At 48.0% G+C, this 13,601-nt stretch overlaps 1 protein-coding gene across 5 annotated transcripts; it reads right to left on the reverse strand.

Annotated features, from left to right (window-relative positions):
* Window positions 1-707: 707 nt before the first annotated feature.
* LOC133883483 (protein argonaute PNH1) lies at window positions 708-13,601 on the reverse strand. Of its 5 annotated transcripts, XM_062322824.1 has the most exons (24): window positions 7,602-7,875; window positions 7,344-7,487; window positions 6,752-7,269; window positions 6,447-6,658; window positions 6,201-6,347; window positions 5,981-6,114; window positions 5,772-5,881; window positions 5,499-5,605; window positions 5,089-5,227; window positions 4,858-4,974; window positions 4,407-4,514; window positions 4,243-4,314; window positions 4,029-4,151; window positions 3,761-3,920; window positions 3,553-3,674; window positions 3,303-3,440; window positions 3,054-3,196; window positions 2,859-2,921; window positions 2,570-2,633; window positions 2,353-2,488; window positions 2,011-2,084; window positions 1,376-1,470; window positions 1,251-1,282; window positions 708-1,121 (listed from the first exon to the last, which is right to left on the reverse strand). In XM_062322824.1, the coding sequence occupies exons 3-24, from the start codon at window positions 7,178-7,180 to the stop codon at window positions 952-954; spliced, it is 2,895 nt and encodes a 964-aa protein (XP_062178808.1). In that variant the 5' UTR covers window positions 7,181-7,269; window positions 7,344-7,487; window positions 7,602-7,875; the 3' UTR covers window positions 708-951. The 5 variants fall into 5 exon arrangements, with proteins under 5 accessions (XP_062178808.1, XP_062178810.1, XP_062178807.1 ...); XM_062322826.1 differs by lacking the exons at window positions 7,344-7,487; window positions 7,602-7,875 and adding an exon at window positions 13,443-13,601 and having other exon boundaries at window positions 6,752-7,236; XM_062322823.1 differs by lacking the exons at window positions 7,344-7,487; window positions 7,602-7,875 and adding an exon at window positions 13,443-13,601.

Here is a 13,601-nt window from a genome sequence, read left to right on the forward strand (position 1 = left end):
TTTATTTCTCACTTCTCATACAATGCCATACCAACCTGAGGGGTTGGGGATACATATTTATAGGCTCATGGCCAGCCAAGCATATGCCAAGATGCTAGTCTAAGATGCTAGTCTAAGATGCTAGTCTAAGATGCTGTCCTAGATGCTGTCCTCTAGTCTAAGATGCTGTCCTAGATGCTGTCCTCTAGTCTAAGATGCTGTCCTAGATGTCCTAGATGCTGTCCTAAAGCATATGGGCAGCAAGGACTTATCCTATCATCATGTAGCAGCCCCACAAAGACTGCACAAGGACTTATCCTATCACTGTCCATATTCCACTGAAACAGTGGAGAGAACAAATTGCCGGTTGCACCAGAAAACCCAAGCAAGAACGAGTACCAACCAGATGGGCTCCGTTTCTGGAAACTGTTTCAGATGCAAATAGCTCCACTGAACTACAAATCAGCAGCCGAGCAAGCCATGCTAAGCTCTGTCCTTGTGGTCTTCCTCGAGTCCATTTGTGAATATTTTAGCAGCTGCCTGCTGTTTCAGTTGTAGATTCAGACGTCTATCCTTGTAGTTGCGGCACGTAAAGTTGCTTACCTACTGCGTGTTAAACATTGTTAAGCCTGCTTATTACCTTTATTTACCAATCCTATTATCGCAGAAGAGATCGTCCATTGATGCGAGATCGTACACATGAATCTTAAGCAGTGCTGTTAAGGAAATTAACCTATAAAATATCAGCAGGTTTCTACACCATCTTAGTGACCCTTTTGTCAGATTGGATGCCATCTGATCCAAGAACTATTATACAGGCGTTTCTGGATACTTTACAGAGGTAGTCAATTCCTATATTGTTCAGGATCCAAATGCAAGACTCTTCCATTCCAGGAGAAAGCTAGTCTAATCTCTACTAAATTCTACGATGTTAGCAACAGCATGTGATTGGTTAAGTGGTCTCCTTCCATGTCAGCAATAGAACATCACCCTCTTCACCTTCTCCTTCACGGCAGGCAGAGGCTTCACCGAGGCTCCGTTGGTCCCATTGGAGCTCTTCGTCGTCTGGTTCTCCGACAGCTCTGGTTCCATATAGAACCGGGCTCGGAACGCTGCCAGGTGCGCGTAGTATGCAGGCGGGACTGTTGAAACAGGAAAAGATACAGCATCAAAATTCAGATTTCTTTTTACAGGTAGAGAGCATGACAAACATATCAATACTGAGAACCGAGGAACTGGAAAGCGTTTCAGTAAAATACTGAAGAACGTACCAACAGAAACCGAGCGTGTGCACCGTGCATAACTGCATCAACATACACATCAAGCTAAGAAAATTCTCAAAGGATGAAGTTCAAGGCGCAAAGGACAAATATAGCATATAACAGAAATGTCTTACGTGTAGCAGAGGTTGTTTGTCAATGTCTGCATTTCATCTGCTGTGAAATTGTTCTCATCCCAGAGAACATGGTAGTGAGCTGGCCTACTTGTTCCCTGGTAAACTCACACATCAGTCATTTCAGTACAGAAGGAGAATCGGAATATATTTTTAGGGCATCTTCGGTGGTTATCTCCAGCTGCTATCCCTTATTTCTCTCATTACATTTCTCAAAAGATTCTATTCCCAATTCTCCCTACCCCACAATGTTCAGAGTTATCTCTTATTTTCTCTCTTTTAAAAGCTAGCACTCCAAGATTTCTCTCCATTCATCTCTACCCCACCCAATTCTCTCTGCATGCCACAGTAATAAGAGCCAATTGCTATCTACAACCCGTGGGGTTGCCTTATGTACCATGGCATTTTACAGATCCAAGTACCACAGTTGTACAATCACATGATTAAAAAGTTGTTGACAATAGGATCGATTTGTATATTCGTCTAGCATGTGGCCTTCAACAGGTAACTAGGGGCAGTGATAGCTTGTCGAATAGAGCATATGACAAGTCTTTTCAATACTACTACATCACAAATGACAAATTCAGTACGGTAGAATATTCCAACTAAAATGTTATGTCAGGTCACATTATTCTTACCTGAATTCCAGCATGACTACAGAGGTAGAAATCGAACTCTGTTGGATGGCATATCTTCGAATCAACAACGGTTCCTGTTTTCAAGTAACTAGTAAGTAGTTATAGACACAAGAAAATAACTTCACCATAATGCAATTAAAATAAAAAGGCTGACTATAATCTCAAAAGAGTGACCAGTTTCTTAACGTCTTAAAATTAGACGAGGTGAAATATTAGAACCATTTGTTACTTCAAAACATATTGCCTTTCAGTTCAAGTGCTAACAAATTTTAAGACTACAGTTGAACTAGTGGATGGAATACATCCCACATATCTTACGATGTAGACGTCATAAATTATTACCAGGCAAAATATTTCCACTCTTGTCCGTGCTACTTCTGTCTTTGTGATTGTTTGCAAATAGTCTTGTATGATGACGCTTTTGAACCACCACAAATGTTACAGGAGGCTGGTAATTTGGTTCTAGGGATGCACATGCCTAAAAGAAAGCATTTGTCAGTGAACTCTAAGGAAAGTGGTTAGAAGATCTATAAAAGAAAAAATATGAAGTGTATCCAACCTTGCGGATAGCATCCAACTCATAAAGGAGAACTTGGTAGAACTGACCTTCACTAACACCATCCCTGAAAGTGGAATTTAGTAAAATTAACAGATACATAATCTAGTTGCAACAAAAAGAAGCATTAACAATAGCTACTTCCATGCTCAACAATGGATAGCTAACCTACAACCTGATGCACTTATAGAAGATTCACATGGCAATAATAGGTATGAGCAATGCACTTATAGAAGATTCACTATTGCCCTCTACAAACTACAGGTGATAGCCAACATTGGCACTAGCATACCTGTAGAAAATTATTCTCAATGGCTTCTGCCCAGTGGCCTTCCTAAAGGATATTAAGAGCTCCCTGCATAACAAAACCATCACAGAAAATAAGTTCAGATCAGTCAATGAGGTATTGTTTCAATTATCTCCATATATATGACTCCATTTAATTAGATTTGAACTTCAGGATTGCACATTGCTCCTAGGTAGAGACCTGATCATGCCTCCTGTTACAGTGCCTCTCTGAGGATCATGCCATGTCTTGTAAAGGTCCTGAATGAGCTCTTGCCGATGAGCCTGAGCACAAACCAACCCAGCATACTTTGTAACTTCAGGCCAATCTTGAGAAGCAACAACCTGCAAGAGGCGTATTAGAAAAAGAGAAAAGAAAGAGTGAGCATATATTCAGATGAAAATGCGAAGCATGTTGATGCTGAAGAAGCAGAGTAATGATGAGCCTTACAGCAGCAATTGATGGACTTGAGTCCTCCCCGGTCTCAGGATGTGTTACATCTGCACCAAATATAATAGTTGGTATGTCACTGACCAATGGAATCCTCCAACTTATCGCATCCAGGAGCACAGTGTTTCTTCCTCCCATCTGAATTCAATGATACATTAAGTCAAAGATGCATATATTAGCAGAATCCTAAGTTATCTTATTGACTTACTGTTCTACACTGTATTCGATGTGTAAACAAGGCGGCAAGTACCTTAACATTAATTTTAAGGGAGACATTTGCCAAGTACTGCTTGCTGATCTTAAAAACATGCTTGGTTAAGCAACATTGTGATATCAATCCCAAATCAGTCTCACAGATGCGTTTTATGTCACCTACAAAAATAAAGTTAATATCTCAATATATAAGGGTTCAGGGAAAGAAAAGTATGTATGCAAGGCAATTAGCGGATGACACTCACCGTATAATGGGCCATTGTTGTCGGGGAGGATTACCAAAAGAAGTTCAAGTTCCTTACCCTTGAGTCTGTTCAATGCTATATTATACACATGTTTAAGTGCCTTCACTACTTGATCTGGTCTAGCTGAATATATTGGTATCACGGGCTCACTGTTAAATTCCTGTAGGATACAAGAGAGGTAAAATAAATAAAAAATGTGCACACAATTTTAATTTACAAAGGCACCTGTCTTGTGCAAAAGTATGATCAGAAATGAGAGGTATACTACCATGCCCGAAATCTGGCACATTTGCGCCAACTCCTGGCAAAATCCCCGAGCAGTGGCTTCTGGGACGCTCCTCGAGAAGTTTATACAAGCCCAATGGCTCACCTTGCATCCATTGATCACTTTCTGCCAAAATGAGGTTCATTTAGTGGTAGAAATAGTGGGATCAAAGACCATAATAACCCAACATGAGATGTGCAGCGAACAGGAAGCTTACCTTGTTTACCATGTTCCATTGACCAACCTGTGGTAAGCACTCCTTCTCTTTTCCATTATCATGATATTTCAACTAGAATCCACAAAAATACATGTACAATGTATCAGCAATTCAGCGTGCTAGCAACTATTAACATGAATAACACAGTGTAACATTAATCCTACCCAAGGTGCAGGAAGGACTCGGGCTTCAACAGAAGCTAGCTTCTCACTAATGTTGATCCCAAATTCCTTTGCATATGGATCTTGCTCATATCCATTTTGATGAACTGTCTGCAAACAAATATTCTTAGTCTTTTGAGACAGTTAAACAACAATTTTGATTAATAAAAATCCATTACCGATGAAAAGCCTAGAAGCATGGTATAACAACTAGCTAGTTAAGATCCACCGTATGGAGTGTTTGGACCACGGGCAAATAAAAACAGAGACTAAGATAGGGCAATGAATGGGCATGATGTTCGCATGTCTTGCGCCTTAAGATTAGTTCAACAAAAGGCCATCCAGTTCACTTACAACAAAAACCCTAGCACATCTAACCCTCTACAACATATAATATGTATGTGTAAGAAGTTATTGCTTGTTCAGTAATATGGCTAGGATAAAAACTCTCGACCTGTAGAATATCCATCTCCTGTTCTCTAGGCCTTTGGCATGTAACCTTTAGCAATGATGTTATCTGTTTTTCGTTCAGCCTCTTTGTGTATCTCTGGCCCTCGACAATCTTGCAGGCCTGGTAAAAAAAAATATCAATATCAGAATGCGTGCAAGTACAATTCCAACATTTACTGAAAACACAAGAACTGATGTGCACGAAGTTTGTGACTTGATGAGCATAAATACTGACCTCCATTGGTAGATAGTTCGCTTTCTTTTGGTTTCCCACCTGAAGGCATGGAAGATGGGGATGTTGAATGGTAAACCCATACATTTCCTTGAAGTACTCCACGACGGATTTCATATTCATTTGATCATCAATTGGGAAACTGTCAAAACAAGAAAACAAAAAAAATTGACAACTAAGCTTCCAACATATTAAACATTATATACGTCTATTTATTTGGTCCAATCAATTCACTGATCAGGTGGATAAGTCAAAGTAAACAAGAATATCAGAGGTTATATGATGTTTAGCCTTTTGTATCAACTGGTTATATCATTCTTCTATGTTTGGTGAACATGTTTAATTTGGTGTAGTAGATGTGTCAATAGGAGTACTTAAAGAGATAGTAAAAATCAATCACAATCTAAACATACATCAGTTCATGAGTTGGTTGCGTTGTCACCCCTGAAATGCGATACTTCCGCCTTACATTTCCTCGGTGAGTAACTTCAACTTTTACACCTCGCAGTGCTTTCTTGATCTGCTTGGCATGAGCAAATAACACGCATAAACTACTTCAATGGGAAAAGCACAAAACTCCAAGGACATAACCAGCTAGTAGTCCATCAGCAATAACAACCAAATGGCAGCTGGTACGTGTCACTGTAGTACCAGGTTAGATTCCTTGTTCCCCACAGCAAAATTACCTTGATTCGGTTAGCATCTGACAATGGTCTTGACATGACATCCTTCCCTAATATTTGGGCCACGAACTCGATCACCGGCAGCGGCTCGATAAACGCCGTGGACGACATGTCTGGCGTCAACATCACCATGTAAGCAACAAGAACAGAAAAAGCAAGAAATCACATGCATGAGGACAACAAATATTTCCCAGCCGAAGCACACATCTCACCGATGTTAAGCGACAGTCCCATCTGAGTCGGCCGGATGCTCTGGTAGAACCCGCACCACGATTGCAGGCCGTCGCCGAGCCGCTGCGGCTTCCTAATGTCCGGCGAGTAGAAGGACCGCCCTACGGCGACGTACCTAGCAATGGGGAAGACGCCATTGGCATTGCAATCAAACGGGCAATGAACTGGTTGCCTAGCTCCCGGAGCCGATGAATTTAATACCTCTGATTGCCTAGCTCCCGGAGCACGATGTCAAGGACCTGGAGGGCCTCCTGCGGCGCGTCCGCCTGCCGCCCGGCGATGAACTGGCGGAGGTGGTGGAGGTCGGCGCGCGCGGCAAACTTGATGGCGACCCTGTACTCCCTCTCCCTTCAGGAACGCAATCACGCGAGTCAGTAGGACATGGCTATCGAGAAAGACGTACCAGGAGGCTGCGCACGTGGCGCAGGAACAAATGCAGGCGCGTACCGTGGGGGCACGCCGGTGCCGTCGTTGTCGTCGGTGAGGCGCACCACGAACTCACGCGCGTCGAACGGGAGGGCCCCGGCGGTGTAGAGGTTCTTGCGGCCGTCGTAGGCCGGGAGGCGCATCCCGAGGTCTGACTCGCGGTATAGGCGGACCAGCTCCGCCATGATGGCCCGGTTCACGCTCCGCGAACAAACCTCCGGCGTGATCTTGACCTGCAAAACGGCCCCACAAAGAAAGGTCTCACCTTTTGATCTCAATTGCGCTCGCTCTTGAGTTCCTGAAGGCGAAATGAATGGAGGACTTACATCGTACTGGGTGAGGTCCTTGTCGGGGAGTTCGGCGAGGAAGTGGTTGGCCTTCACGACGCAGCGCGCGCCCACCGTCCCGAACCCCGGCCTCCGGCAGAACGACAGTCCCTTGCTCGGCACTGGCGGCCCAATGACGGCGCGTGGAGCGGGAATCTGCTCCTGCTCGGACCCCGGCGCCACGCGCGGTTCCCCAGACGCCTTGGCCCGCCCGCGCCCGCCGCGCCTCCTCCCTCCGCCGCCCCCGCACCTCTTGCCTCCCTCCGGCGGCACGACTGCCGCCGCCTCCGTCTCCACCTTCGGCTGCGACACGCTGCTCTGCAGCGGCTGCTTCCTCCTCGCCGCGTGTCCGTGCCCGCCCTTGGCGGCCCCCTGCTGGCACCGCGACGGCGGCAGCGGCGGCGGCGCCATGTCCAGGACCTCGAGCATGTGCGCGGCCGCGTCCACTGGGCGGGCGAGCGAGCGAGTTCGTTCACGCCTGCCGCCTGCGCGAAGCCTTATAACGTTACAGCCGACCTCTGCGTGATCAGTAGCAACCAGGCTTCAAACAAACGAAGCAAAGCTAAGGAAACGAAAGCAACGAGGCACCAACCCAAGCAGCAGCGGTAAAAAAAAACACCCTCCTCTCAGCAGGCGGGGTGAGGTAAACGAGAGGAATTAATGAGGCCGTGACAGAAAGGCATTAGAACCTCTCTACACCGGCACGGCACTGATGCGGCAGGCAGAGAGGTTTGACCTGCGAGGCGAAGGCAGGATAATAAACCAACCGGCCGGCGAGGCGAAGGCAGGATAATAAACCAACCGGCCGGTAAAAGCAGGGCGGAATTGAATCCCTTCCTCCAGTTTTTACCAAAGGTGGCAGGCGTCGAAGAAACGGAGTTCTTGCCGGTGATAGTAGCGCTGCTGCAACTGCAACGCTGCCGTGGTGCGGTTGGTAAAAAATTGTATAGGTTGTGGTGGGTGAATTGGGGCGCGAGGTAGTGGCGCAGTGGGGGCTGAGCTTCCGATGGCGTTTATCCGAGGGATGGATGGGGATTTTTATTGAAAAGTGCACCGCATGTTCGTGTGGTTGGCAGCTAGCAGTAGCTGTATAATACTCGATTGGAACTCCGTAGTGTCAGGTGTGTTATTAAGAGGTGGATTGTGACAACAAGCGTATAATAATACCAGATGTTACGCTCAATGTGGGGTTCACTATGAAAATGCAGGGGTGTAGTTGACACTTGACAGTAAACTACGAACCCAGCGCTACTTGCAGGACACAATTCAAGCATTTTGTACAAGCAGGTAGTAGCAATGCGGTCTATCCGGATAATACTAGGTGAAATTTCACATGGATTTATTTATATTACTTTAAGCTGCCAGGCCAGCAATCAGCATGGTCCCTGATTTTATTTTTTGTTTTTGAGAGAGATGCCCATGGATTATAGAAAACACATGCGAAGGTTCAGGCCACCACCACTACAAAGACACAGCAGAACCACCTCGACGGCCGCGCGTGCTGCTTTGGAAGCGTGCCCCGACAAGAAGGCGCTCCACTATTGCATAATAGAATCGCAGTAGAACCCCCGCCCGGCTCAGTCCTCGTGGGCAAAACCCGTTTTTTAATCGCGCCAGCACGCGCGCGCGGCGCGCCCCACGCCCGGTTCCCGTAGCTGGCAAAGCCGGCCGGCCGGGCAGCAGGCTCATCCTACCCGTCGCAGCGCAGCGGCGTGCGCGGATGGGTTTGGGACGTTCCGTTCCGCACGCCAGCCGGGGCGGCACGGCACAGGCACAGGCAACCACGGTACCGGCGCACGGACCGATAAGAGGGGGGCCAGTGTGCCGGGGGACAAATCGGAGCGTTCGCGCAGCGGGGTCAGAGGCTACACGGCACGAACAGGCGCGGGGCAGTCAGTGGGAGCACAAGCAGGAGGAGCATCCCCTGCTGTGCTGCGCGGGCCGCGGGACCAGCCCAGCCAGCCCCCGCACCAAAGCCAGCAGCACCAGCAGCTACTCCACCCGCCCGCCCGTTGCCACTGACTGGTGCCACTGTGCGCAGGGGAGGGGCAAGGCAAATGCCCTGTGCGTTGTCCGCTGCCGGGGCGCTGCGGCAGTGCGGCGTGGCATCTCCGTTGCAGTAGTAGGTTAGTTAGGACGACGTGGACTCATCTCGCTCAAAAGGCGCCATCATGGCGTTGTGGCCGGTGCCCGGCTGGGGCCTCGGCTTTCCTCCGCGGGACAAGACGTGCAGACCACCGGCCGGTCTGCCGTTGGAGCGGAGGCGTGGCGGGTGGGATTCGTGCCTTCGTGGATGACATGGGCCGCTGCGACATGACACTTACGGTGTGATTGTTTGTTGATACGGGAGAAAAACCTGATCTCACAGATACATACAATCTCAGTTAAAAGTTTTCAGTTGTCTAGATGTACCGTTTCAACCTAATCTAATGACGTCTCTATAGTTTGGTTCAGCATATACAAGCTTTTATATTTATTTATAAAGACGGATTAACTTAACAGTATTATAAAATTATTTTTATAGAACAACCAATCAATCTCAACTTTTACGTACGCTCATTCGACTTTAGATACGATCAACCAAATAGAATTTCAGCTCAAACTATCCAGACAGATACAACCAATCAAATACATTTTTTTTTATCAAATATTACTTTTTTCAGCCAGTATATACGATTTCATATGGTTAACAAATCACACTCTTAGAGCACCTTCTTAATAACTTATTTATACATTACATACCGGAGTGAATCTTAAGTTATATATTATTCTGACAGGTCTTTAAGCTTGAGGTTCGGCCTCAAGCAATAAAAATATTGTTTTTATATAGATTCACCTCTCTTTCCCCTCCATCACTGCTATTTATCGAAGTTCTCACAAAGAAGTTTTTTATTTTCAAGTGAGACCTAGCTTAGAGTCTAGGTGTCAAACGTAACATAAGCAAACTTTAAACCCGACCACCACAAGCGGGATATATCTTAAAACTCGTTGAGACCTTAAATACTAGTGTATGTGATGATAACAGTAGGATCGGTCCAGAAGTGTCGGGCCATCAGACACGGATACCTAGATAACAGTAGGCAATTCAATTGGGGAAGTGATGATTATGAGGGTATTGATTACTCCTTCTGATTATAAATATAGATCGTTTTAGATTTGTGTATAAGAATTAAGAAAGTAGATCAATGATCTTGTTGTCTTTCATTTATTTTATATTGAAAAAGGTAACTCATTCATTTATGAGAGTGGTAGCATTTATTAAACAAGAGCAAAACGGTAACAAAAGAGAAAAAAAATGTATAGAAGTTCGAGATGACTTATATTTAGAAAATAGTTGATGAGGCTAAAATGATTTATATTTGTAATCAGATAGAGTATTTTTTTTCGTTTTCCAATAGTTTTTTTTTTCTAATGACCAAATGATCGGGACAGTACTCTATTATCAGTTTATCACCGGCACGATAGATAATCACTGACCGATGATCGTGACCAGGCAGAGAAAAGGGATCATCCACGAACAAAATAGGTTTGCAGATAGGATCTCCGTCTCCAAATTGAGGCCTCCCTACGGCTCTGATCAAAAGGGGCTACACCGTTCGTTTTCCCTGTACGAGCACACTCAACGGGTGGTGCCTAGTCAACAAAGCTGCGGCACACGGAAAGCGGAAGCCTGGGCACAGAGATGCCGGCAAGGCTCGCACGAACCCATCCATGGACCATGACTGCATGAGCCGGTTGTTGTGCGGCGTGGGGACGCGACAGGGAAGGACCACGCCACGCGCACGGCGACGAGGAAGAAGGGACGGCTGCCGACGAGGGGCACAGCAGCAACCGTACCCGAGCGGAGAAGTGCATCTCGCCATCGATGATGGCTCGGCGCTGCCGGCTGGCCTGGCACAGTGGGGACTGGGGAGAGAGGGAACGAGACGAAATAATTTGGGGGGTAACAATAATGTGCAGCCATGGAAGGAGTGCGGTACGTGCATGCGAGAGAACGCACTCAAAGTAGCGGTTGACCAACGGGTCGAGAGGAGATAGAGGCCATTATGAACGGTGCAGCCATCAGTACAGATTCGGTATCTACAGAGTCTGAGAGTAATCATTACACCGTTGAAACAGGGAAAGGGTCATGAACCATGATGGTGTGGCGTGCGTTCGTTCGGATTCTGCAGGTCAGAGAAGATTTGAGGGATTTTTTACGAGGATGTGTTTCTTCTCCTTTTGGTATACGCCGATCGCCGATGCATACACGCAATGCACGGGCTATAAACCAACACGAGAAGTTGGTGCGAAAAAGGGAGGCAGCAGCGATCGAAAGGCGGACAGTGTCACGTGCCCAACGCCACCGCACGCATTGCACACCCCCCGTCGTCATTCCCGTCCATCTCCCGCCGTCCCACGGGCTTTTGCCTTAGTGGCAGCACGGCGCGGACAGCGACGCAACGTGCAGGCCGCACCAAAAGAGCGGAGCACGCCGAGGCGGAAAAGGCAGCGGTGCCGGGCACGGGAACGGCAACGACCAGATCACGCGTGTTCCGCCGCGGTCGGCCCACGCTGCGCATGGACGCTCGACCTCCCGCCCCCGGACGGAAGGAGTCGCCATGCGCCCCACCACGTACGAAATCCAATCGCACGCCGCGCGTGCCCCCGTTCACGCGCGCGTGCAAGCCGTGCATGGCCACGCGCATGCCAACTGGGCAGCTAGCTGCTACTTTGTACGTACACGGTTCGTGGCTGGTCCCGACGAACGGCTGAAGCACGCCACGCAGGCTGGGGAGGGAGGGATGGTCCGGCGATCTGTTTTTGCCCCGCTTTTGTGGGGCACCGGCATTCCTTTTTGGGAACTCGACTTTTAAGCCTTTAGCTGATGTTAGTACGGCAGAACCATGATTAGGTCTTAGGATAGCTTATCCTCGCCCCAAAATTGTGGCAGGTTATGCCTAATTGGATACCTTAAACTTAGCATCTGGGTGCAGTACAAATTTCTGCAGGAGAAAATGGCGTTCTATCCAACGCGCAACGCACCAGAGCTAGCGTGCTATAGTTGCACGCTCATCAAAGCCGTGCCACCCTCGCACGCATCTTCCAGCAGGCCACGACATCGCTGACGCCCGCGCCATGCCGCGCCCGTACATGCAGGCACGTCGGGGCGGGAATTGATCCGTGACGGGTGACGGCCGCCGCGCCCCGGCGCATGATGCACGCGGCCAGCCGGCACCAACTCCACTGACCACTGGCAAGCGCGCGGCCGGCCGGCCGGCCGGGGGGAGTCGGGCACAGCTCGAGGCGAGAGTATCACTCAGCACCTTCTTCACCGGAGACATCATGCCGGGTGACGCGACAGGTGATCCCAGCGCCGGGCCTGGATCGTGATCGATGGACGGGACGGGGATGGGTGACCGGTTGCAGGCAGGTACATTTATCCAGCGAGTGGTACGGTAGGATAGGGTCAGTCACTACGATCTAGGTGCACGCACTAGCTTTATCCTCCCTCGTCGACGGCGAAAATAAAGTAAAGAACGGGAAAGAAATGCTACGCTCTGCATGAGAAAAGAGGGTTTTGGTCCGGACCCATGAAAGAAGGGTTTGTTTAACCGTTACGATGGACAAAAGCAGCGTGCTTTTGCTTCGCTTTTCCTTTCTCAGAATTCCTCCTTGTTTCCTTTTAGGAACAGAGATGCTCGCAATCTTACACGATATACTACTACTTTTTTCGAGGTAGTATGAGCTTATTATTCTTCTTTTTTCGAAGATACTAGTAAAGTGGCTTCGGCTGTTTTAAACAAAACGCACATGACCTTTTTTTGGAAAATCAATGCGCATAAGTTTTGTATTGACCTGCCCTAAAGTTCTGGATTTCCCCCCTCTGCTAGCTAGTGATTCGTTACAAGGCAACCCATACTGTTTGGTACGCAAATATCGTGGGTGGCGACAGGGGGAAGAAAGGACTTGGGATCAGTTGAGTGTACCCTTCTGCGACGGCGAGAAGGCGGAGTCCTCAGGGGCAGGGGAACACGACGAGAAGGAAGGCAACAAGGCGAGCAATCATGAGTTGTAGGTAGTAGGTTTCTAAGAAAACGTTCTCGCATGCATTCATTAATGTCTGGCAGGAAGAGCAGAGGAGACGTGCGCGTGCGTACATAGCCGTGATGCGTGACTAGGATCTCGACAGTGTAGTGTGGACTCTGGAGAGAGAGATAGAGATGTGATGTGTGAGGCCATTGGAGAGAGAGAAAGAAAGCCGGTTGGCGTGCTTCAGGCAGCGCTGCTTTGGGCGAAAGAAAGCCGGTTTGCTCTCTTCTGCGCGCGCTGGCTCCGCCTCAAAAGCGCCGACCCAGAACCACGGCACATCAAGAAATTACTCAAAAGAAATGAGGGAAAAATCGACGACCATCCATGCAATGCAAAAGCCAGCAAAATGTGCGATCATAAATGCGCCGGCAGCCCAATGTGAGCTGTAGCAGAGAGCAGGTACCATTACTGGTGCAATCCTATTCCTAGCTCGCTACTCCATCGATCCGTGCTCCCACCAACTGATATGCACAAGAGAATGCATGCATGCATGCAGGAGCTGGGAGCCTAGTTCTGATTTAGCAACATTTATGCAGGTGTTCTTAATCTTGGTCACTTGGATTAGCACAAACAAGCTGTATATATGAACAATCAGCATGCAGATATACAAGAAGCGTACCTGAAGCCTGATGAGAGTGACAGAAGTGCTGTCGTCCAAATGAACCAGCAACAGTGCTTGCGAGTTGCGACCCCCGAGCAGCTACAGGCTTCCCAAGTGCTCCAGCCTTGCTTCCTCCGTTTAGCAACGGCACCGGGAGTCGGGTCTATCTGAGCTAGT

The sequence above is a fragment of the Phragmites australis genome, chromosome 10, assembly GCF_958298935.1.
Source record: "Phragmites australis chromosome 10, lpPhrAust1.1, whole genome shotgun sequence".
In the NCBI taxonomy this organism is placed as follows: domain Eukaryota; kingdom Viridiplantae; phylum Streptophyta; class Magnoliopsida; order Poales; family Poaceae; genus Phragmites; species Phragmites australis.

Bases quoted from the DNA above. Each gene is read 5' to 3' on its own strand.
- LOC133883483 (XM_062322826.1), bottom strand. From the start codon at position 7,180: ATGCTCGAGGTCCTGGACATGGCGCCGCCGCCGCTGCCGCCGTCGCGG. The intron at 3,441-3,552 runs GTACTTGCCGCC...CATTGAATTCAG, and splicing joins CCCTTAAAATTAATGTTAAG to ATGGGAGGAAGAAACACTGT. The intron at 3,197-3,302 runs GTAAGGCTCATC...CGCCTCTTGCAG, and splicing joins CAAGTCCATCAATTGCTGCT to GTTGTTGCTTCTCAAGATTG.